The 25,458-nt window shown below is 41.1% G+C and overlaps 2 protein-coding genes across 5 annotated transcripts in view; one reads left to right on the forward strand and one right to left on the reverse strand.

Moving 5' to 3' along the window:
* Positions 1-7,581, forward strand: hacd4 (3-hydroxyacyl-CoA dehydratase 4). Its single transcript, XM_044097799.1, has 7 exons — positions 1-235; positions 2,125-2,231; positions 3,356-3,483; positions 3,565-3,674; positions 4,689-4,795; positions 6,068-6,160; positions 6,959-7,581. Coding segments are annotated over exons 1-7 (630 nt in total). The 5' UTR covers positions 1-233; the 3' UTR covers positions 7,042-7,581.
* focad (focadhesin) overlaps positions 7,065-25,458 on the reverse strand; it is a 55,221-nt gene continuing 36,827 nt past the window's right edge. For 2 of the 4 annotated variants that reach the window (XM_044097795.1, XM_044097797.1), the window contains 25 exons: positions 25,153-25,341; positions 23,145-23,266; positions 22,970-23,062; positions 22,759-22,847; positions 21,552-21,593; positions 21,362-21,470; positions 21,100-21,216; positions 19,689-19,927; positions 19,526-19,615; positions 19,142-19,289; positions 18,873-18,992; positions 18,352-18,474; positions 18,167-18,244; positions 18,006-18,077; positions 17,120-17,222; positions 14,809-14,889; positions 14,601-14,729; positions 14,401-14,516; positions 14,075-14,317; positions 12,630-12,719; positions 12,365-12,542; positions 12,189-12,286; positions 9,284-9,535; positions 8,933-9,008; positions 7,065-7,378 (listed from right to left, as the gene is read on the reverse strand). In XM_044097795.1, the coding sequence (XP_043953730.1) occupies positions 7,305-7,378; positions 8,933-9,008; positions 9,284-9,535; positions 12,189-12,286; positions 12,365-12,542; positions 12,630-12,719; positions 14,075-14,317; positions 14,401-14,516; positions 14,601-14,729; positions 14,809-14,889; positions 17,120-17,222; positions 18,006-18,077; positions 18,167-18,244; positions 18,352-18,474; positions 18,873-18,992; positions 19,142-19,289; positions 19,526-19,615; positions 19,689-19,927; positions 21,100-21,216; positions 21,362-21,470; positions 21,552-21,593; positions 22,759-22,847; positions 22,970-23,062; positions 23,145-23,266; positions 25,153-25,341 (3,071 nt within the window). In that variant the 3' untranslated portion in view covers positions 7,065-7,304. Of the gene's footprint in view, positions 7,379-8,484; positions 8,587-8,932; positions 9,009-9,283; positions 9,536-12,188; positions 12,287-12,364; positions 12,543-12,629; positions 12,720-14,074; positions 14,318-14,400; positions 14,517-14,600; positions 14,730-14,808; positions 14,890-17,119; positions 17,223-18,005; positions 18,078-18,166; positions 18,245-18,351; positions 18,475-18,872; positions 18,993-19,141; positions 19,290-19,525; positions 19,616-19,688; positions 19,928-21,099; positions 21,217-21,361; positions 21,471-21,551; positions 21,594-22,758; positions 22,848-22,969; positions 23,063-23,144; positions 23,267-25,152; positions 25,342-25,458 lie in introns of all 4 variants that reach the window. The other 2 variants (XR_006368793.1, XM_044097796.1) reach the window with 2 other exon arrangements.

The following is a 25,458-nucleotide window of genomic DNA, read 5'->3' on the forward strand; positions in this document are numbered from 1 at the left end:
CATAGTTTTCTTCAAGGGGCTGGGACTATTCAACAGCCTGGCTCGCACATGGAATTTTCTCACTTCCTATTCTCAGTGAAGACATAACGGCTGCAGTCAGCACAGAGGAAGCTCTGCAGCATTTGGTCTGTTTGCAGTATCAGATTAGCTGAACTGAAGCTCAAACTGGAAACATGGATATCTGAACTGAGAGCAGATCCAGAACCTGCTTGAAGGAAGGCATCAGAGGGAGCATGTGAGTGAGAACGTTGAGCGTCACAATGTAGTTACAGAGGAATGTTTTCTTTAGGGTGGGCTTAGAAATGACTGGCTGTAGTTAATGCTCAGCTGTACGGACAGAGGCTAAGTTTAAAAATCTAGATTTTTATCGTATGTGAACCTTAACTACAGCCTGGGAAAACTGGATTATACCCATGAAATACTTCCAAAATTACTCTGATGTACTTAAAGGATCAAATAAGGTTTGATGAGGTTTAATGTGTGTAAGCTTCTCATTTATAGTTTTTTGCATTTTCTGTGGTGATAGAAGATATCTACAGCATGTATTTTAAGTCTCTACCTGAAACATGAGCAAGTACAATTAGAATAATGAATGTTAAAGTTTTATATGTTAGATTGAGCTGATTAAATTATGTGAAACCTGATAACATTTAATTATTTAGACCAAAATGATTAGCTACAGATGATGTTTGAAACACTACTTTGCCCACTGAGAGTGTGACTGAGAAAATCCAGCATGTTAAGTTGATAATTTTCTCTATTTTTCTATTTAATCATATCTGTGTTGGTTTTTTTCCCTGTATACAACTCTATAAATTTCTTTATCTTTGCAATTATTATTTGCTGATAATACAGTGGACTTTCCTTAGTTTTATTTTATTCTATTCTGGTGAAACCCATTGACATTATTCTTATGCATACAGTCACAGTAAAAATAGTATAAGTTTAGAGTTTCACATATCAGGACATAATGAAAAATGATCTGGCTTTTACTAGATCTAAAATACAACAAGTTCTACTCTCCGATTTTGTCAGAGGAATTTCATTCAACTCGTCAATATTTCAGTCATGTTGGGGAATGGACTTTGGCAGAGTTATTTTAACAACACTACTCTTTTTCTCAGCCATTCTTGAAACGTGGGCAAAGCATGAGCACATATTGAGTCAGAGAATTTTTTGGTCCACTCAAAGACTGCCAGCTCTGCATATCCTGAGGCTAAAACAACCACCCAAATCACCATGCCTCCACCACCATGGAACAGTGGCAACAGCTGTTATTATGTCTTCATGCCTTTGGCTTTGTCAGATGGTGAAACTTCTCTGATTTCCTTAATTTTGGGTTATCAGCTGATGCTCTTCCTCCACGAAGGTCTGAAAATCAGCCCGTCTCTTTCTGCTCTGCTGCCCATGAGAGAGACTGACTGACCGTCCCACCTAGCAGGTCATCCCACTGTCATCAATGTTCCTACTCTGTCACTACTTAAAGATGTTCAGAGAAGAACATCTGTATTAACCAAAATCGGAATCAATAGGTCAGGCTTTTTCATGATCCAGAAAACTGCCATCGGTGCACTTCCATTTGTATTACATGTGTTTTGCTTTTTAGAGTTAGAGCATGTTTTAGTGGATTTTATTGATTGGTTTCCACTGTCGCATAATGACCCATACTTGTGTAAGCTTGCATCACCTATCTGGAAACATCTCTGGGTGGTTAAAGGTGAAAGGCACACAATCAAAGCCGACAGATTTCTCCCTTTCTCATAGAAAGGCAATTAACAGTAAAGGAGCAGCAGAAAGCCAGGCAGAGAAGAAAACTTTCACTATAATCACCAGCTGCTGCATCAACAGCAGAAGCTCCCAGGCCTCAGGGAGCCAGTCTAGAGCTCTTCCTATTGAGTGAATATGGGGAACTGCATTTACCTGTGATGTTTCAAAAATAATCTGTCCAGTTCTAGCAGAATGGACATTTCAGTTTAAATGGAGAGAGATATGAGGTGCCAGAAGATACAAACAAGAATACATCTTATAAAGCATCTCACAGTTGACTCCAATATGAAATCAATCCGGTGTATCTGAGTATTATGAAGTCTTTAGAACTAAATATCTTTGTGACTTCTCCTGCAGGTACAGCTTTAGGCTGGTCTACATTTTCTCCTATAACTTGTTCCAATTCTGTGGTCACACATGGATCCTGGCTAACACCATCGCAAGATTTTTTACCTTTGGTCAAGGTAAGTTAAAAAGAATAAAATATGATCGTCCTACTGCATTTCGTCCTCCAACATGAATGCTGAAAGCCTCTCCAAAGCTTGTTGCAGGTTACATTGTTGTTCTATGGTTTGAATTGAAGAAGTGACCATCTTTTCTCAACAGGAAGCTGGATCTATCTGGTTGAAACCAGCAAGCACCAGGCTTGCTGGTTTCTCCTCTTTATATTGAATTTATTGAACAGTTCAGGAAAGTGGGGGATGATGAGCAACACAGCTGGAATGAAAGTGACTGAACTCTGCAACAATCATTTTATCAAATAGTGCTTCTGCTAGAGGGCTGCACAGTGGCCCAGTTGGTAGAGCTGTTGCTTTGTAGCAAGAAGGTCCTGGGTTTGATTCCCGGTCTTTCTTCATGTAGTTTGCATGTTCTCCTTGTGCATGCTTGGGTTCTCTCCAGGTTCTCCGGCTTCCTCCCACAGTCCAAAAACATGACTGTCAGGTTACCGTAATTGGTCTCTCTAAATTCTCCCTATGTGTGAGTGTGTGTGTGAATGGTTGTGTGTCTCTGTGTTGCCCTGCGACAGACTGGCGACCTGTCCAGGGTGTACCCCGCCTCTCGCCCCAAACGTAACTGGAGATAGGCCCCAGTAACCCTCCCGACCCCATTAGGGACAAGGGTGAACAGAAAATGGATAGATGGATGGATGCTTCTGCTGGTGGTTTCTTCTTGTTAATATTTAATAGGTAATAGGTAATAGGTGTTGTCGTGGAAAAAATACTATTTCCAATCACTGTTCAGATGAAATCACTCAGTCAGGTTTATTCATATATATATTGCGCACAATACAGAGAGCTCATAGACAATCAGTAATGAAGCAGGTCTAGATTAAACCTCACCAAGCTCTGTCAGGCAGAGACAACACATGAGCTTTATACCAGCGATAAAGAATTAAACAAAGGGAGAGATAGTCTGGTTCTGACGCAGCTGTGGAAAAACAACTTCTAACCTTCTACATGAAACCCAAATAGTTCTTTTGGTGATAGTTCATAAGCATATCATATGACATGACCAGCAAATGTGACCTTATAGTAATTTTTCCATGACAGTGTTTCTCTAGTTTAGTTGCCTTTGGTGATTGTTGCAGATGCTCTGGCAGACACGTTTTACTCTGTGGGCTTTGTGATGAGCCTGTGCCAGCTGCTCTCCATCCTGGAGATCTTCCACATTGCAGACGGCATCGAGAAAGCTCGGCTCCTTCCTCGCTTCATCCAAGTGTGTGCAGCAGTTCACCTCTTTGTTGATGTCTTTTTGTTTCAAACCGATCTCTGGTTTCATCATAATTTCTTTGGTTAGGTGATTGAGAAAAACATTCTCCTGATTATGGTCATCATCTTGGAAGAGATCCAAAGTAAACCAGTGGTGTGCGTGCAGTTTTTCCTGTGGAATATATTGGACCTCTTACGGTGAGCAAACAGCCAGTCACATATCTTATTAACACCAAACCTGTTTCACTCAGATCTTTCAAAGTAAAAGTGAGAAGATGTTTGTATAAATAGGCATTTGCTCAATTTTGCACATAAAAATTGGTCAGTTAGTTGCATTCTTCACACTTCACACTACACACATTCTATATTTTTCAAACCTAATGTAAGGCTGCAGAAACTCAACAAGAAACCAAAAGCAAAAAGTATATTATTTGCTATAATTCTAATTGTGCATACATGCTTATTACTAAATCTGTGATACTTATTTTTTTTAAATAAACAGTATTTTGGGTTTGGTTTTTTTTTGTCACATATCTCGGTTCCACATCTTTGTACACGATGTCAGTTTATTATTTCCTAATCAAAAGAATTAATTGGAGCTGTTTTCACATTTCCATTCCTAGCTAATGGTAGTGGTAGATGTTTAAAATTTTGCAAATGTAGATGCATTATACAACCATGCTGTAAGCAGTTTCATAAAACAAGAGCATTCTTATCTTGAATGACTTTTTTTGCCACATTTAATGTAATAAGCCTCCACAGTTTATGTCTATTGTAGTTTCTGAGCCAGAAAGATCTTCTTAGCAATGTCTAGTTATAATTCATGTAAGTTAAAATCACCTCAGTATCGTCGGTCCATTTGTTTTCTGTCCACACCTACTCCATAGTTTTCAGATCAAAACTTGGAGGTCTGTTTTTACAAAGATTCAGAGGCTTTTGGGATGCTGCTTGCTACCCCAAATTATTTTTTGTTTTGTGCTGGTGTGCCTTGGTTAAAAAACATCACTTTGTCACTTTCTGATGCTGGCTGGAATTTAACTCTGCTTCCTTCAGTTAAAGCACAATTAGAGGAAGTGGATTTGTGTAGAAATACAACTAAAGAGGACATTGCCAACTGTAATGTCCAAACACACTTCCCTTATCATGTCAAAGAGTGCAACACCCTGCATGTCCATGTTGCCTGTCACTTATTGTGTGTTTTCTGTACTTCAGGTACCCTCATGAACTTCTGTGTGTTATGGAAAGACCTTCCATCGCCATGTTGTGGAGCCGTTACTCTCTTTGGATCCCCTTATACATCCTGTCAGTTGTCTTTGAAGGCGAGTCTGCTTCAGAACTCTGAATGCATGCTATGCCTTGAAAATCATAATGTTCCCTAAAATGTTTCACATGTTGCCATCTTACAACCAGGAACTTCATTGTCCTTCCCTTTACATCACAGAGTAACACAAAGTTGTGAACATGAAGCAAAAGGAAAATGCAGAAGACCTGAGACTAAGGCAGAGGTTCCGTTACCCTGAACATCTAGCCAGTTGTTTTAAAATTGTATTTAAAGTCCAGATAGAAATACAACTGAGAATCTATGGCAAAACTTCAGCCAATCAGATGCTAAGAAGAAAAACATCTTTAGCTTACTGGTTCCACAGAGACTAACTGAAAATGTAACCAATAATAGTTCTGCAGCAGAGGTGTCCAAACTTATTGTCCCATGGGCCAAAATCAGCAAGTTAAAAGTACAGGAACACAGTACAAGGATAAAAACTATAACATTTTTAAAAACCAACTCTACAAAAAATGTTCAGTTTTTTTTTACCTGCTGTACATTAAATTATGCAGAATTTTAATGAAACAAAGTAGTTAACTTTTTTGTAAGAAAGAGGTCAATGTTGAGCCAAAATCTGAAAAGGAGTTTTCCATGTTTGTCTCACTGAAAGAAAGGCATCCAGCTTGAACATTATATGGGACTCAATTGGAAAACGTATATACAAAAATTCTATCTATTCTCAGCACAAGATCAGGATGTGGGTCACTGTTTCTCTGGAAATGGTTGATCCTTTTATTATTATTTACTTATTATTGGAGCCTTGCAACGAAATTTCTTTCAATTTGTACATTGCCAGTTGAATGGCAATAAAATCTGTCTATGTGTTTGATCAAGCTTAGTAAATTAATTAAATGCAAATTTGGGTGCATTAAAGTCTGCTTTAGAATAAAACTCACTGGATCAATTCAGTCAGATTTACTATGTGTTGTACCAAACTAATTTTGTCCAAATTAAATAATCACAATCTCCCTCCACCATCTTTGCTGGGGAGGCCAATCTTGAAAAAAAAAACAAGGGCTGCCAGTGGCCCCTCAACCGCACTTTGGACACCCCGTTCTAAAGAACACTGACTGGAAACAAATGTACAGCCAAGCTTTCCCTTTTATAAAAGACGTTGAAAGTTGGATATCATTCTCCTCCTGCTTCACAAGTGAAGCAGGATTCTAAGGGGCATGAATGATTTTATAAAACCTGGAATGTGAGCTACTGATCAACAACACACTAAGTGTTCTGATGAGCAGCAGCTGAGGTTCTCTCTGTTCTCCAGGTGTCATTATTTGTGAGGCGCTGCAGTACCTGGAGCCATCAGCCCTCCACCTGTCCTCCCTGTTGCTGCTCTACCTGTCGCTTCTCGCTGTGGGTAAGGAAAGAAAGCAGTCCAATTGAAAACACACACACACACGCCCACACACGCGCACACGCACACACACACACTGCATGGGGCCTTATTATGTTGTTTTCACTTTTCTGACATTTAATCTTCATCCCATCTCAAAGGTTCTCTGTTATAAAGATAAAACACTGATGGGCTCTGATGGACATTAGAATCCATTCCTGATTTTCTTTGAAGATTCTCCTGGATTATGTTTCAGATCAGATATATCTCTGATAAGGTTTCCCTTGGAATCACAGAATGATTGCAAACAGGAGCTGCAGTTGAAAGCTCTGTTGCCTAGAAGCAAGAAGGTGCTGGGTTCAATTCCAGCCTGGGCTCTTTCTGCTTTGGAGTTATGTTCTCTCTGTGTATATGTGGCTTCTCTCTAGGTACTCCATTTTTCTCTCTAGGGAACTGGATCTGTGGCTACTGTTTGGCTGTTTATCTGCAGGCCACTGAACATTAGGTACAATGGTTTCTTGAAATCTGTATTTCCCAACACTGGTCCTCAAGGAACACAGACATGCACATTTTAGATGCTCCCCTGCTTCAACACACCCCTTGGTTGTATCATTTATACACAAAACTTGGCTGTTAGGAGCATAACACGGGTACAAATCAGGGTAATTGATCCAGTATGGGAGGGATTTCTGTGGTGTATGTGTCTTTGCTATTGCGTTGTGTTTACATAAAAATACAATAAAAAGTATTTGATCAAAAAGAGTTGGAGATAAAACTCTGAGCGAGCCTTTCTAACAGCAGCTGTGCTGGTGTTTCATGTAGGAGGCTCGGTAACAGTCTGGCAGCTGCTGAAGGAGAGGAAACACCATCTGGAGAAATGCTACAAGAGGAAGCAGAAGAAATGACTCAGAGTTGGATTCTTCAGGGAGAACGGGATGGCTCTGTTTTCAAACCGTCTGATTCATCAAACGAACATTTCAGATTGCACAAAAGGAAAAAAGAAATGCCAGATTTTTTGCAGCAGTTTAATGAAGACAACTTTCTGACTGAACTCATGACTGAACAAGGAGCAACAACAGTAGTTTCCACTCAAGTTTCTTTCACCAAGTAGGACAAATGTTGTGTACAAAATTTACCATGGTAACATTTGTACCATGGATCCTGTGAGCTACCAGCCGTAAGCTCTGGTCCACACGGCTTTCTTCTTGAACTCGGTGGAGGACTTCAAACCCAGAAGAGCAGCTGAAACCAGATCAGAATGAATGAATAAACCTTTCTAAACTCACCATTCTGACATTACAAATCACTGTTTATATCAGAAAGATCTAACTGATGTTCAATCAGGTGATTTGTACAAGTTCCCATGGAAACCTTCTACTACCTGCAATCAGGGGGCTCCATCTATGTGAAGTCAAATTTACTACAATAAAGTAAATCTCACTTTACTGGAGTTCAGAATTGGGCTTTGTTATTAAGTCTAACTCTAAACTTTAAATCCCAGAAAAAAAAAAGAAAAAAATCACATAAGCTTAAAAGATAAATCTAATTTTCAGTTTCTTAAATATGTGTTTTCATCTGCTGGAGATGATAATTTAAAATAATATGTTAAAATGGCCTAAGAAAATCTGGATATCTAGGCTGCTTTCAAAAATGGTAAAAAAAATCTCGCTGGTTGGACAAAAAGTCATGTAATGACCGCTGGGTATGGTCTCACTACGTATTGCGCATATATCACAATACCAGGCTAATATATTTTACAAGTTCTGAAGCTATAAAATGCTAAAGGTTAGTTCATGTGTTTTATTTTGCATTAGGAATTTTCTTAGGATATTTATTTAGGAACTAATTTTCAGGATGTTTCTTCCACTGAGGCACCTAAGAGAGATGCACCCCCCTGGTGAGACATGAGGAGAACAAGTGGCAGCAGAAAAGGCCAATTTAAGTAAAAGTGTAATGAATACTGGAGATTAGTCATAAGGACTTCATTTCAACCTCTAAAGAAGGGTCAACCAGCAAGGTATGTTTATATGTTATATATAATTTTTGATGTCTATTGTATTCATTGTACCATCTCATTAAAGTTTATGTTGTATTTTCATGACAAAGTATTCAACAAGGGATTGCTGCAACAAATGCAACTGTAAGATTCTATATCTCACATTAAAGACGACTACCAGTAAAAAAAATCTATATTGACACTAAGAGGTGGAAGTGATAGAGCAGGAAGCTCACATTAGAAAGAACAGAAGGAAGAAAAACAAGCAGATATCACACCTGATCTGATTGTCTGAATCTTTACCTATATTATTGTCATCACAAGATTTTCTAATATAGTGAGAATCAAAAACCTGAGAGTCTGGTCTTGCTCTCCTGAAGCCAGTATATGAGCTGGGTGTGTGTTACACTGCTACTTGTTCCAGTCCAAGGCAGTCTAATACCAACGAGTCAACCTATGATAAAAATTACCTACTTGAGACATTTGTTTCAGAATCACAAGAAGGAAAACACAATAAACCTACAGCCATGAAGTAGAAAGCTATCAGTGTAATTTAAAAAGGAAAAGTCCAATAGAGTATAAACTTACACATGTATTATTTCTAAATGTAAAACTAATTTGCTTGCAACTCAAAGCATTGTCTTTTGGAATGACTCTTCAGTTTGGATTATGTCTGTTTACTTTCACTCACTTTTAGGAACAAATGTGAGTGCATCAGGAAGAATAAACGGACTAACTGTACAGAAGCAGCTGCAGAAGACCTGAGCCGTAAACAGGTAGAGGAATGAAACATGCTGCACCTCTGGCTGTGCTGATGGTGACGGCTGACAGATTCTCTTCAGGACCTTCTGTTATGCTGAGGAGCCAGTCGATAAACTGAAACACACACACACGCATATATGATATGGGTGTGTGCAGCTAAAGTAAGCTGCAATGTACTCAATAGCATGTGGAGAGTCACAAGCATGTTGAGTAACATGGACTTATACCACTCAGTATGTTGAAATTGGTGAACAAGTTAAAATGAGACATACAGTTTACATTAGCCTAAATGCTAATGTAAGCAATAAGCAACCGTGGGTGTCATGTTGGACACCCACGGTGTCACAACCTAAAGCCAGCAGTAAGTCACCTGACCTTTCACCTCTCACCTTGTGTGTCTGGCTGCTCCATGGCTCTTTGCCTAGCAGTAGCGGCAGGCTGTGCGACACTCCCAGCATGCACTGCGGCAGAGCGAGCTCACTGAGTGAAAGTGACCCGTACAAACCGTGCTCTAGCACTGGAGGCTTGGAGTCTGGTTGCCATGGGAACCATTGGGCCCTGATGCCAAAGAGGAGGGGCATGAAGTGGTCACCCCAAGAGATGACAGCAGCAGCGAAGAGCTGGAACAGGAAGTCAGTGGCCTGCAGATAAACAGCCAAACAGTAGCCACATTTTTTTAGTAACTAAAATGCCATCCACACTATACATTTTCACAAAATAGTAACCATTAATCATTTGAACATATTTAATGAATATAAATCTGAAATGTGAGGCATGCATCAAAATTCAGTCTCCTGAGTCAATATTGTCTCTGCTGATTTTGCACAAACAACCTTATCTCTCTTCTTTATATGAAATCTTGGTGGGTATAACAAGAACCAGTGGAAAACAGTAGGCAAGTATGTGGATGTCCTAGTCTGGTTATCTTGCAACAGAAGGGACCATAGAATTTGAAAATAAAAAAACATAGAAACCCATCTAGATATACTGATAATCTAAAAAAAGTTGAAACAATAGATATTCTTAGGCCTCAAGGGAAATTGAGTTGCAGAATATTAAAAGGTTTTGCTGTAAAATGCTGTGTGATATGTGAAGAGAAGCTCGTTTGTGCTTAATAAGAAGCTTAGTCATTCCTGTGAGTTAGTTGGAGAACAGGACCTGCACAAGACATGCTGAGTCATCAGTGACATGCTGCAACATTATGGAGTGAAAATAGTCTCAAAATATCTGTGCATGTGTAAAAGTATCTGTGCGTGTGTAATACTGAATTTGTAACTCGTGTAATTACAAATTCAGACATGTAAGCATCTTTGTGTGTAACTTTGGATAGTTGTGTCTGTGAAATATGATTTCTAAACCGTAAAAAGAAAATAAACCTTCTACTACACCTATAAATGTTGAAAAAGTACACGAGTTGCCAGATACACACACACAAAACTGCATTTACGCACAGACCCAGTGACGAGTGCACGAGTATTTTTGAGACTGATTCCACATTGCGGAGCTCCCAGATATGTGTATAGATGGTGCGTTTACATGCTAGCAGAAAGCTGATTTTTGCTCTGAGTCTAGTGTTTTTATCCTATAAACGTTTCTATATGGGACTCAATTGGCAAATGATATTTGCCACTTGCAGAAGTGGCAAATGCGTTAAGTTCGGTGGAAAATTTCATATCTCAGCACTTCCTTATAATATTCCAAAATTATTTAGACATATTGTGCATTTTTGAGCGGTACAGGAGACTACGTGGTCTGAAAAATGACCACTGAGTGGCGGAATGGTTCGCTGGCTGGAAAAATAGGCAAGCAAACCAAGAAACAAGATGGAGTGTCCTGGTGGTCTGCCCTCAGAAGTAAGTAGAAGTTAAACTAGCAGGCTTTGCTTTCCGATTATAATGAGACATCGAGTAATTATAAGTCATTTCAGATTACGTTTTATATGTCTGATACTCTGCCCTCCTCATATGTTTCTGTTAGCGGGAGCTAATGTTTATGTGAACTGTGGTACTTTAGCTGTTCATAGCTAAGTCTGTGTATTGTTTGCAGAACATGTCAGTCAATATAAGGCCGAGAAGATGTAAAATAATCGTCACTCTAACAATGATAGTACAAATTCTGACGGTTTAGCACAGTCTCCTTTTGAAGTGTGGAATATTTTGGTGAAATTTCAATATATTTTTGAATATTCCTTCACATACAAAGAATTATAATTATTTTGAAGAGATCATAGAGAAAGTAGAGACATTTTCTAATCCGTTTATTTATTTGATAAGGAAACGACACAGCCACCTAATTTTTAACAAACATCTGCGTTGAGGACCCCATTAGTTAATCCAAGTCTTAATGTTGCTCGTTCTGTTTTTAAGTTTATTTCCCCTTGTCACCAACCTGTAAACTGTTTCCCAGTAGAGAACACACGGACAAATACTGTAGATATGGCTCATAATCTATTGGTGGTATCTGACAGTAATGTAGGAACATTTATTATTATGATTTTGGTTTGTCAATTTGGATTTCACCACCGACTATAACATTAGCTGTTAACTTTATATCATTTTAGATGAGATTTTATTGCAGTATAACTTATCGACACTACTTGATATTCCTCTCTATTTGGACATGTAAATACCACAAGCAACACCATCAGGTGTTAAGATTTAAATTTTATTAAATATGATAACACCAACCTCATTATTAAGCGACACTTCCTGTAGGTAATGTCGCTAAAAAAAAGAAAGTTCAGAAACAGTGAGGTTGCATTGCAGGATCTGAGCCAACAACACACATTAGGCTAGAAGTGTTAACTCACATTACAGGTACTTGAGTCAATTCCAATGTTTTTCTGATCAGTGCTGGTTACAAAAAGCAGGAACCTTCCACTTATATTTATATTGAGTCTTTTCATGAGTTGGAATTAATTTATTCTGGTGAACCTGAATGTGAATGGGGTTGTCGTGTTACTCATTTATCTGGTTATGCTCCAATGCGGTGTTTTCGAAGCGCTCTGAACATTGCTCTCTAGAAACTTGTTTTGAAACATAATTTTTAAATGCAACATTAAACATATTTGCTTCAAATGGGATTTATAGTAAAGGTTTGCAAAAGGTTTTGTCACACAAGTAGCATTTTTCAACAGGGATCAACACAGCCACCTACAATTTAGAAACATCTGCAGTGCGCATAGATTTCAACCAGTTAATTTAGCCACAAATTAATCTATAACACCGGATGTGGGGCGCGGCAAGGGGTGGTGCGTCGCCGGAATGGACTGGACCTGATTGGACTGGACCCTACCTTCTTAGCGTCTCCACAGCTGATGGAAGTTGCTCCATAGCCGATGTTCCGGATGTGTCCCATCAGCTCCAGCAGCCACTCCATGCGCTTGGAGACCCCTGCAGGGAGAAGCAGGGATGCTCAACACGCAGACTTAGACAATAGCGCCGCTGTTACCAACAGAGCTGCACTCTGACCTGTACTGGTGCCAGCAGTCAGTCGGCATTGGTAAAAGGCCTGCAAGAGGATCCAGGCCAGTCTGCAGCTCGACCAACCGCAGAGCACACCGGTGATGACATCATTGAGGCTGAGCAGCGGAAGTCTGCCCTGAGAGGTGAGGAATGCCAGGACAAAGCAGGCTTTTTCCACTTGAGCCTGAGATGCACACAAACGCTCAGTTTTACTCACAGAGCAATTGCTGTCACTTCCTGACACCACACTGACCTCTGACCCCACACTGACCTCTGACACCTGAACGATCCTGTCGATCTCTGTGTCGGACATCTCAGACAGACACCTGGCCACACCCACATACAGATCTACCTCAGAATCCTGAAACAAAAACAGGATTCCTGGAGCTGAACAGCATTCCTGTTTTGATCGTTGATTTCTCTGATTTGTTATACAAAAAAATTTGTTCCCAAAACACAGAGACACAAAAACACAGACAGACTTCAGTGCTTTGTCAAAGTATTCACTTCCCTTCTCGTTTGTCTCATTACAACAGCAGGTGGCAGCTAAAGGATACAGATTTAATTCAAAAATAGTCAGAGGGAAATTAAATGTCATTAAATATCATAACCCTTATCACCTACAGAAAGGAAGGCTCTCCAGTAGCAGTCAGTCTTCTGAATAGGCCTCTGACTGAAGACTATTGCTGTATGACAGTCTCATGACTGTAATGTCATAACAGCTCAATATCATGTTTCACAGTAACATGTCCAGGATGACACAATTGTTGGCAGTTCTTCTAATCCGCTTAATTTGGTTTGGCTGCTCCACTTTAAGGAGACTCTGCATTTTGACTAGACCATTCGAAAACATGAACATGCTTTCAAATGGCCTTTGACTGCCACCACCAAGAAGAGAACAGGATTCACTGTGATGAATTGATTATTGAAATAATAGTCAACTAATTTACTAATCAATTTATCTTTAACTGGTGAATACAGACTCAAAAAGGCATTTTAATGAAACAATATACCCAGTACAGTAAATAAGACAAAACTGTAAAATAAATATATCCATTTTGCATTTAAGATAAAAACACCTTTGTCTGTAAATATGTTCTACCCAAAACTCCTCAAGTGGCAGTTTAATTTTCACTATTCCCATGACACTATAAGAATGCCATTTTTGCATTTTAGGCCTTTTTACTTTCTTATTTAAAAAAGGAATTGATTTTTTTTTTTTATTAGCATCTTACAATATATTTCTATTGTACACAAAAATGCTTGAATTGTTCAATTCAGTCTGCGACAGACTGGCAACCTGTCCAGGGTGTACCCCGCCTCTCGCCCGGAATGCAGCTGGAGATAGGCACCAGCAACCCTCCCGACCCCATTAGGGACAAGGGTGAATAGAAAATGGATGGATGGATGGATGGATGTTCAATTCAGTGAAAAATCTGTATAATGTGGAAATTTTTTCTTATCAGATTAATCATCAGAGTAATCAATTACTAAAATAATTGTTAGTGTTTGCTATGTGTATGAAGCAGAACAAAAAACACTACTATAAAAAGTCTAAACTTTAAAAAGTCATGTCCTCATCCTGCTTGTTGAGGCAGCAGAAACTTCATCCTCTATTCAGTTGTGGATGTGTTCCAATGTGTAACTATGGCAACAAGGTGTTGTTCCAAGGTGAAGCTGTAATAGGGTGGAGCTGTAAAAGAGAGTTGACTCCACCTGGATATGGCTGGGCAGGAGGCTGAAGGCCATCTCGACGGTGGAGCAGAGGGTGGTCCAGCAGTGGCTGGGGGGGTTAGGGAGGGCCATGGCCTGAGCCATGCCCTGCAGCAGAGAGACACACAGGGAGCGCCTTTGGAATTGCTGCAGGCCCAGGTTCTGCACATACATCTGCAGCTTGTCCTCCGCCACCTGCTTCATCCATACACCCAAGTTCTGGTAGAGGTGGGCCCGAGTGTGATGCTGCAGGGGGGGGAGAGTAACTCATATGAAAGCTCTGCTTGTATCTCGCTGCAGCCATGATGAAAAGGACAGGAATAACCAACACTGAGGCTGTGGACGAGTGGCGGGGACAGCCAGGACCCCAGGAAGAGGGACGCACTCTGGGAGGACTGGGCCTGGGACGCCGCCAGGACTACACACTGATGCTGGACGCCTTCTCCTGTCAGAGTCAAACACACCCTGTGGTCACCTGTGAGAGATATGTATGTGTGTGTGTGTGTGTGTGGGGAGCAGGGGGAGTTACCAAAGCTGAGCCTCATCAGTGGGGACAGGACAGCGCTCCAGTTAACGGGGGGGAACTGGAAACCAGCTCCTACTGACGCCAACGAGGTCAGGGCGGCCCGAACCAAAGCAGGCGGGGAAAACTCTGGACCTGCAGTCGCAGTCACAACCCAGATCTCACACTGCATAGTTACCCACACACCCCAATGTACCTGTTCAGGAGAACACACCTTTCCTTCCAGCTTCAGTGAGGAACTCAGTTATGGATCTGATAATGCTGCTCTCTGGGAGGTAGCTGAAGTCCTGAGGAACTGATGGAGAGAGACAGAAGAACCACAGATCAGAGCATTGCTATAGCAACAGGCCTCATTCAAGCATTCATCATCTTCGCTTCTAAACTACAAAGTTCAACACATTTCTGAGGAATTTCTGTGAGACCAACAAACTGCAACATAAATTTAGAATAATGAAGTGGAAGGAAAAGAGAGCACAGTTTTCAGAGATAATATTTTGGGGTAGTGGGTGTCTCAGTGGGTGGAGAAAAGGCTGTAGTCGCTCTGAAGGTTATCATAACTTTAACATCAGATCCACTGTTTCAACCACAAACAAGTGTGTGATAAAAAAAAAATATATGTGTTTGACCATAATTTGATAGTTAGAGGCTGCAGTTAAACCCTCCTCCTCCTCACCATGGGCCCGGTGTTTTAACATGGAGGCAGAGACACTGAGAATCCTCAGTCATTATTAGACCGAGGGCAGCCAGACTCATTTATTTTTGCTAAATTGTTATTTTTAGCTAAATATTATTGTTGAGGGTCACAAGTAGGCCTCCTGATGCACAAACTGTTAAAAAATATTTCAAAAAAGGGCACTGGGGCATCAGGGATAATAGGAGAAGGGGGCCTCACCCCTCCTCCATGTGCCTGTGGAGTTGATTGATTTTATTGTTCTTTCCCAGATTGGTGCTCCTCAGGCCCAACCTGCAGCTTCTAGTGCCTTTTCTTAAGGCACAGTAGATCAGAAGCTGCTTTTATGTTTCCTCCCTTGGAAGTATGTATATATATATATATATATATATATATATATATATATATATATACATATATATATATATATATATATATATATATATATGGGAATTTCATGCCTTCTGGTCAGACACCAAGGCGTTTTCACATCTGACAACGGATGGCAGGGACCTGGTGGCCATGCAGGAGGCAGCCAGGGTTGGATTGGGGCAGATGCCGGCGCTATGGAACCGGCAATTACCTCTCTTATTATCCCGCCTGATGAGTCTTTGCAGCCCAATACTTGTTGTTCGTGGTCTCAGTGCCAATGACTTTGGGGCCCGCATGGGCTGGATTGGGAACACTCTCTCCCATCTGATGCTGGCCCCGTCTTCCTCTTTGGAATCCGTTCCACTGGACCACTCCACCCAAGGCCTGGTTGATGCATCTCTGCAGGCCTTTGCTCTTATAACAAAGGCCTGCATGACACTCTCCACAATGGTTCACACTCGTCGCCAGGTCTGGTTGTCGCAGTAGCCATTTACTAAGCCTTGTAGGAGAACCCTCCGGGCCCTGCCTGTGGTTCTGGGGGAACTTTTCAGCTCTGCAGCACTAGATTTTATTGAGCCGGTGACATGTTGCAGTGACATGTATGTTGAAGCTGGAATCCGACTGCTGGAGAAAAGCAGTAGGATTCCAGCCTTCTGACTTCTTGGACATGTTGAAGATTCATATATTATTTCTCCTATTCCAGTCAAGATCATCCAGCCTGTCTTTAAATACAACAGCTTCTACTCTGTCTTGTCCAGCTGTTCCAGGGCATCAGACACATTTTCTTACTGGCAGAGACTCACCCTTCCATCTCCTCAACTTGCTCTGACAAAGTTTAAAATGACATTTCAATCTTTGTAAGTGTGGCCTGATTGCTGACTGTCTTGCCTTCGGTCTGTTTGGAGAAAACTTCTTTGCTTTCTCGCATTGACAATATCACAGATTCAAGCCAGTTGGTTTCCTCCTTATCAGCCGCCATTTTGAGAAGTGGTTGTTTGGAGCCATTGATATTACTCAGCGAAGATCTTCAATTTCTACAAAGATTGCACTGTGCCATGCACTTATCTGCTATGTTATGTGTGGCTAAGTTTAAAGATAGAGGTTTCACGTAAATAAATTCAGTATTAAGAACAAAAGCAAAAGCACACAGAAGCAAACAAGCAGAGCTCATGATTGCATGACCATCCTTTCTTTTGACCTTTGACCTTGAGCTTCCTGCTGGGTTCCATGGTCTCCATGGTGCTCTTAGTTCTCTAACAATGTTCTGAGACTGAAAACAAATAAGCTGCATTTACTTAGTTGACTTCTGAGGGTTCAATAGTATTTGTTTAGTCTGCACACTATTCTTTTCCCATTTTCTTTTTTTGCAAGATAAATTATTTGAAAACTATCCATCCTATTTCTTGTGTTGTGTTGATGTTACATTAAAATCCAATAAAATGCCAATAATCAGCGATCTGAAGCATGAAACATCTTGGTGTACCTGCGGTGTGACTGTGGCTGGTGGACATGTGGGCCAGGTGCAGATGGCCAATCAGACAGGCACTGTTAGCCTGCAGCCCCATGGCTCCAGAGAAGGTGATGACCTGCAACAAAAAACCAGAAACAATGTTCTGTTCTCCTGATGGACATTAATGTAGAGGAAAAAGGAAACAATTACTGACACTAAACCAAGACAAGATAATATTCAGTAATATTCTGGCCAATTATAGAGCCTTAAAAAGCTTGGAGTGTCCATTCCGATTGTTTTTGTCTGAAAAGTTGCTAAATGTAGCCACAAAGTTGCAAAACTGGCAACAATTTGGTAAGCAAAAGGGGATATGGGCTAATTTTCAGATATAGATCAGATCAGGTTCTCTTTTACTGCCACAATTTTAGTTTGCTTTATTTTGCATATTTTTGATATTATGATATTTAGTTTGAAAGGTTTTATGTAGGAAGTGGAATTCAGCCTGTTTGCAGGGACACCAAAAAAAAGATGCATGCAGAATGAAAACATGACTGCATAAAAGGCAATTTAAGTATTAAAGAATTTGTTTGACCTTATTTCTTCCTCTAAAGAAGGGGTAGCCAGCTAGGTATGTTTATATGTTGTTATATCAATTTTATGTCGTTATTGTGGTTGTGTCGGTGGGAAAGAAAGTGGACTTGTAACAAGAACAACTTTAAAGATTTGTATTAAAGCTAACTTCATACCATCAGTTAAACTTTTTATTGCCGTTAAGAAGAGGTGGAAGTGATATTCTCATTAAGCAGACTGGGTGCCTATTTCCTAAAAGTAAAGAAATCAAGGCCGATTTATGGGTGCACCTATATTTCATAGCCAACCTGGATGCTAATAAGCATACTAAGAAGAAAGTAGTTGTTACCTGGGTTATAGCACGAATGACCTCGTTGAGTCTGTTTTGCTGCTGGACGGAAAGCTCCAATTCACTCTGGTACTGTAAAAACACAACAGTGACTATTTCTGGTGAACAGATGGACTCACCTTCAGCTTGCAGGTGGCTCATGACTGGCTTTCAGCTCCTACCTGAATCAGGCAGCTTTCTGACCCCACTAAAGCCACCAGCCCATTGGCAGCAGCCAGGCGCTGCATGGTGGGACATCCCTGAAATACAAAGACATGACTGTAATTGGACCAAACCAGAATGTAGATCTTGCAGTTGCAGGTCTAATCAGTGTACAATATGAGGAATGCTGATTCATGTGTTGTACCTCAGCCAGCAGGATTTTGATCCAAGCAGCCAGCAGGTGAGGGTAAACGTTCTCTGCTTTCCCATGGCCGGACACTGATAGGCCGTGAACCACCAGCCCGAGAGCCAATGAGAAGCCTGGAGTCTGGAGACAGTGGCGAAGCATCAGAATGCCTCAAAATAACTCTTTCTATGTACACTAGCTGAATGTCTTGTCTGCTTTTAATCTATGGTTATGAGTTTGATTAGATAAGAATAAAGTTCAGTAAAAATGAATTTAAAATAAAGCTGGGGTGGACCAAGAAATTGGCAGGCCGATAATCAACCTTCATTTCCTTAATTTTGGGAGATCAGTGATAGGTTGATACTTGCATGAGAAACTGATCTCATCCATTGATCTGATCTCCTTCAGCAAAGATCTGAACATCAAGCTTTAACTTTCAAAATATTCTGGTAATCATAAAAAGGGGTACCTTCTACCTGTTAATAATACATAAATCCCAGACAACTCAACAAGTTGTCTGGGAAGTGAGGCTTGCTGACCTGCTGGCTCTCCTCAGTCAGGGTGCGCAGTGCATTCAGGACCTCCTCGGCCTTGGCAGTATGGATCAGCCCCCAGCTGAAGGCCGACACACTCACACAGGCTACTGAGTAAGACAGGACCTGCAGGAACAGATCAGATCAGGTCAGCCACTGCTCACTGGGGTTGATAAATACTTATAACAATGAACTGATGGGTTCTTCTAAAGTATTTCAATGTAGAAAACAAACAGAGCCAGTGTCATGACTGGACCAGTGAGGAAAGCATATACCTCCTGCAGCATGCGTCCCTGTCCACTGCCGTCTTGCAACTTGTCCAGCAGCTTGTCCAGGGTTCTCCTGACATGAACCTGCTGCTCCACCCGTCCCTTGCTGCAGAGCGCTGACAGCACCAGGCCCAGGCCCAGCACGCAGCCAGTGCTGAGGAACAGGAAGCAGAAAAATGCTCTAGTTACTTGCTGAAATCCAAGACAAACTGATGCCCTCCATCTGCAGCTCAGAGTAACAAACGCTTAAGCTTCTGTCCATTAAAATACTGATGAGAAAAACTGATCTACTGGATCCTAAAATGCTGCTTCTTCTATTATTTTACTAGAAGAAGCAGTAAAATACTGCTGGTGAATGTCCTCTGGACCTTTCTGCACTAGACCACTAACTTGTATTCCAGGTTGGGGTTGAAGCAGCAACCTTCCAGAGCGTCCAGAGACTTTGACAGGACATCCATGTCCTCCTGGGCAGAGACATTGCTGAACAGCAGAGACAGACTGATTAGTGGTTGCATTCATGTGTTTAACTGGGAACTCTTCTCAGAGCCAGTACTTGAGGCTCTGGTGGTGCAGGCTGGAGAGAACCATGCCCATTGCCAGGCCCGAGTGGAACTGGACAGCCTGGGAGTCATCTGCAGAGGGGGCGTCTGGCAAGCCGGCCTGCAGAGCTGAGAGGACCTGGACCAGAGCGTCCTTCTGCCACATCACCAGAACTGGGACGAGCAGGGACAGAGCGAGGCTGGCACAGGAGCGGGCGATGGCGCTGGCCGTGTTTTCCCCAGAGTACGACCGCTGGGGACAAGCGCAGCAAAAACACAGACAACTTCAGCAAACAACTTTTTCCACATGAAAGTCTGTGGGTTATATAGTCACACATACACAATAACACCTCAAAATTTACATAATGTACCTTACAAACTTTTTGTAGGCTGTATTTTAAAGGGACCCATGGCTAATTTGAACAATAGATAATATTTAAGAAACATTTTTTTCAGATATAAAAACAACACAGTAAAAATCTTGCAGGAAAGGTTTCATCTATTGTCTTATTTATACTTGAATGTGGATGTAAAAGAACCTGAAGATAATGTGATTAATATTCACTGGTCTTGAAGTCAACTTCATTCCTGATTTGGTAAAATTCACTCAGACATATTTTATTTGAAACAAACAATTACATCAAGTTAAACAGTTTTTTTGCAAGACACTAAATGTGATCAAACTGACTGTGATGATTAAAACAAAGTTAGAACATCAATGCCTTAAAGCAACTAACAATACAGACTCAGACCCGCCCACTAAGGGTTCTGTACGTTAGGGCTGGACAATAATAAGTATCAATAGATAATATGTCTGTTAGAATATTTAATAATTTCACTGAACTCCAATCCTTACTGGTGGATGTTGGCAGTGGAAAGATATTAGCTGCTCAACCTTTCATGGATAGCCATGCAAGGACAGGGGCATCTACTAATTGACTCGCTCTTTGGTTACCTAGCAACAACCTGTTCAGTAACTTGCGCATCAGCAGTTTCAGGTTTCACCACCGTGCCTCATAACTGCTCAAAAATAAATAAAAAAACAGCGTGGAGAGAAAACTGTGGATAAAACAGAAAAGATCACACTACCAGTTTGGTAGTACTTCAGATATTTAAAACAAAAAAAATGTTTCAACACAAAATATCAATTGATCAAACCCTTGTATTGTGATTTGCTTCTCAGCAATATTATCTGGCTCTATTACACATGCACAGTTAACAATAATAACTTCACTATTGCCAACTCATCAACTTTGTTGTTATATTTAGTGTCTTTTCAGATAAAAGACATCAGTATTGACCAAAATCAAAATCGGAAGGTCAGGCTTTTCGACTGATCAAACACATTGATTGGTCAGAAAAATGCAATTGTTGCACCCCTAATCTAAACGTAACTATAAAAAAAAATTCTGACATGAAACTCACGTGCAAGAACCATGGAAACAACTGCCCTTTAGCTTTGTAGCTGCTGCTGATGATGCTGAGCAGTGTCTCCAAGACCATGCACATCCAGCAGGCAGTAGGCACAAACTCTGGGCCAGCCTGCAGAGATCAAACAGAGTTAGTACTGACAAAGTCCGACTCAGTTTCAGCTCACCATAGTAAAGAAAAACCACAGATCAGTATCGGTGGAGGAAATTGTAGCTTTCAGCCTTGTGTAAAAGCAGAAACATTGAAGCAACCTCACCCCCATGCCATCATTGCTGTCAGTGGGAAGGTTGCTCTCATACTTAGTGACGACAGCAGCCAGTCCACTCAGGGCCAAGATAGAGTTGCCCTGTACAACAGGACTGTCCCTGGGAAACAGATGGGACCATCCACCATTAAGACGTGTCAATACATTTGGGTCAACTTATATGCATGAGCATATAACTCACTTTGTAGCAGTTTTGATGACGTCTGTCAGCTGATCTCTGGCCCTAAACACAACAGAGGAATTAGAGTGTTAACCTTCTGAATTAAACCTCTCAGGTGCCATTTGCCCATGAGACACCTGGCTCACAGAAAGTCTAATTTTTATTTTATTTTTCTGCAGTGTTGAATTGACATAGAGCCTTAAACACAGTGTTTCTATCTTTAGATATCAAAGGACAAAAACAAACCAAGTATTTACAATGGATAATAAAATAATTACCGTACATAAATTACTAAATAAAAGAGATCAAAACAAATATCTAGAAGAGTGGACCAATAATGTTGTTAAAAAGAAATGCCCTAACCCTAACTAACTTTTCTAAAGTAGTCAGTGGATTGTGGTTTCCTCAGAGAATCGAATCAGGAGTGCAAAAGCTGTTTTGGGACAGTCCATAGATATGGAGTGACAGCAGAGAAGGCCCTATCCCCCATGGTCCTCTGTTTGGTTTTTGATCTGTGGAGAAGGTTTGAGTGGGTGGAACAGAGTGAGTGAGTAGTGTTTTGGGGGTTAAGCAGTTCTTTGAGATTGTTGGGGGCTTTTCCATAGATGCATTGGTTTGTGAGGAGGGAAATCTTGAATTCAATCCTGGTGGAAATGGAAAGGCAGTGGAGAGAGTGATGGAAGGATACAAGGTACACACCTAAATCTGATCAGTAGGAAAAGCCTAATGGAAATGACGACACACAAGTGGTTGGGCTCCGTGTTTGCCTCCCACGATTTTAACTTTAAAGCCTTTTTACCCAGTATAATCCTAACTATCATTATTGACTATTGTTCTCTGCTTGAGCAATACCACTTGATCAAGACTTTCCTAAAATTCTCCACAATAAACTAATTAGGAAAGGCACGTATGATTCGTGATGATATTGTGTTGGGCAAATATTGGTATCGGCCAATACTCAAAGCCACAAAGTTGTTTTGGGACAGCCCTACTTTGGAGAGGCACTGTATTTGTCCACATGTTATCAGCAGTTTGAGGTTTGTCATGTTAAAGATGGAAAATTTTCACTGCAAAGACTAAAAGAAAACATCATGGCGCTACACAGTAGCATCAAGATGGTGTAACTGTAACACCATCATGAACTGGTGTTACCCAGTTACTGCAGTTCATGACCTAATGTGACATCATACCAGATAGTGAAGTGGATGAAGGTGTGAGTGATTCTCACCACAACCAGGCGCAGTGCTGTTCATATTGCAGCTGCCGTGGATCCCCTTTGACTTGTTTCTGCTGCATTTCCAGATCAGCGCGGCGGCCCTGCAGACAGACCCAGACTCAACTTCATGTCTTCTGCATGACTGTATCTCACTTTATATACAGACTGGATGATTTCAGAACAAGTCTTAAACAAAGAAGGCCAAAGGAAGCAAAGCTCCGACCTGAAGAAGGGCACTGAACGCCCGGCCCATGAACCCCCTCCAGGCCTGAGGCAGCAGCAGAGCACGGTGCCACTCTGACAGCTGGATGTTCACCTGCAGACAGAACCAGCAGTGGTGTTTCTGTTCTAGCCAAACCAATCAGTAGGGGTGTTCTGAGGAGGCGAGAGGATTGTACTTCGTGAATGAGGGCGGTCAGGGTCTGCTGGTAGCTGCGGCTCCTGGTGACCAGGAAGCGGTCAATGGGCTTCCCGCTGCGGTCCGTCTGCACAGGGAGCTCGTAGCAGAGCAGCAATCCAGCTGAAACACAAAGCCAATGGCGGGGAGGTTTATTTGGGCTACAAGGCTAGAACAGGCCCAGCACAGCACAAAACACCAACACACCATGTTGATCCGTGCAACATTTAACTACGTATGTAATTATTATCACTCTTTCCTACTGAAAGGTTGAATTTACGTTATTATCAGTTGAAACCAAAGTTGTGTCCTTAAAACAGCTCCTCCAGAAAACATAAAAGCCATACGGAATGCAACTTTTCTTTTCACAACGAAATCTGGTTTATCAACAGAACATGGATCTGATGTGCATAAGCAGAAAGCTGACTGCACTAAACTGGACTGTAACTTGTGACATTCAAACATACAACTATACGGAGTTAAATTGTATCTTTAAAAGATCTCAATAACATGGACACCCACATCAACCCTCTTCATATCCTCCCTCCCTAACTTGCTAATATGTTTTCTTTTCTGCACTCGCTGTGGCTTTAGATCCCATGTGTCAAAATGAAGGCCCGCAGGCCAAATCCGGTCTACTAATCAATTATAGTGGCCCTGTAGAATCTACAAGGTCATATTAACAGAACCTTCAAAATGAAAGTTATGTGCTTAAATATTTTTTGTCAATCAAATCAGCTTTTATTTGAAGAGTTCCAATCACATCAATGTGAATCAATTTTTATCATTATATAATCTAAAGACATTCTCATGGAACACAGACCCAACTATTCGTAAATATTTTAACAGTTTATTAATGGGTAGTTTTATCACTGGCTCATTTAGGATATTTGTGATCTTAATGTGGTCTGAAAATAAAATGAGTTTGACACTATGGGTGGGCATTTACCAAGAAAATTTTTTATTATGATAAGAATTTAGATTTATCGTTGTCTTGACAAAAACAACTTCATCCATTATCTGACACCCTTCTTCCCTAACGGGGTCGGGAGGGTTGCTGGTGCCTATCTCCAGCTGCGTTCCGGGCGAGAGGCGGGGTACACCCTGGACAGGTCGCCAGTCTGTCGCAGGGCAACACAAAGACATACAAGACAAACAACACACTCACACACACAGTCACACCTAGGGAGAATTTAGAGAAACCAATTAACCTGACAGTCATGTTTTTGGACTGTGGGAGGAAGCCGGAGAACCCGGAGAGAACCCACGCATACACAGGGAGAACATGCAAACTCCATGCAGAAAGATCCCCAGCCGGGAATCGAACCCAGGACCTTCTTGCTGCAAGGCAACAGCTCTACCAACTGCGCCACTGTGCAGCCCTAGTGCCAAACACCGAACTTAATGTTGTTAAACCTTATTGGAAATGTTATTTATGCTATTGTTTCCAGTGTTCCACAAATATCAAAATATGTCAATTTAAAATATGATTAAAGTTACTGTGTGCAGTTTAGGGATATAAATCACACTTCTTTACCAGGAGTCCTGAAGAAGCCAATTTAAATTGGACATTTTTGTGTGTTTGTGACACTAACAAATGCCACGTGAATGCTAACTAAACTATAATAAACAGTTTTTCATCATTATTTTTTTTATCATTATCATAATAGTACTCCAAAATATGATGATAAATGTCCATATTGCCCACCTCTATTTGACACCCTGGTTTAAATGTTTGATACTTGAACTTCAGTACATTTTCACATTACTCATCCACCAATTCCCCCTCCTTCACACATGCACATCTGTCTAGCTTCTGTTTCCTCCTTTCTCCAAGGCTACTTCCAGATGTGTTGTAATCCCGCCCCATCATGAAACCAGATGTCACTCCTGCTGCACATCTCACTGCTGTGCCTCTGACATTGAACACGTTCAGCTCTTTGCACTTTATCACAAAGATAACATCTATCAGAAGAAGCAACACCACCAACAAGGAAGACTTTAATCACCTGCTAGTCCGGGCTTCAGTCCAGGCTGCTTGTTTTTCTCATAGGTCTTGAGCATGAATGCTGGAATCCCTGCTACAGTTTTTCCTTGGTCTGAACGCAGGCTACCCCCTCTCAGGGCTGAAAAATACACTCCTCGTGGCATCTGGCTCATCTCATGCTTCACCAGCGATGTCAGGAAGGTCTCAAAGGCTAAGGAGAAAAACACCATTAAGATGAGCCACAGGGAACCAGCTTCTGATCCGTCGTCAACTTGTGCAGCTAAAGATAGAATCCAGACAGCTGGGCTGAGAACAACTGCTAGAGATG

This window comes from Gambusia affinis, linkage group LG18, assembly GCF_019740435.1.
Source record: "Gambusia affinis linkage group LG18, SWU_Gaff_1.0, whole genome shotgun sequence".
Taxonomy (NCBI): domain Eukaryota; kingdom Metazoa; phylum Chordata; class Actinopteri; order Cyprinodontiformes; family Poeciliidae; genus Gambusia; species Gambusia affinis.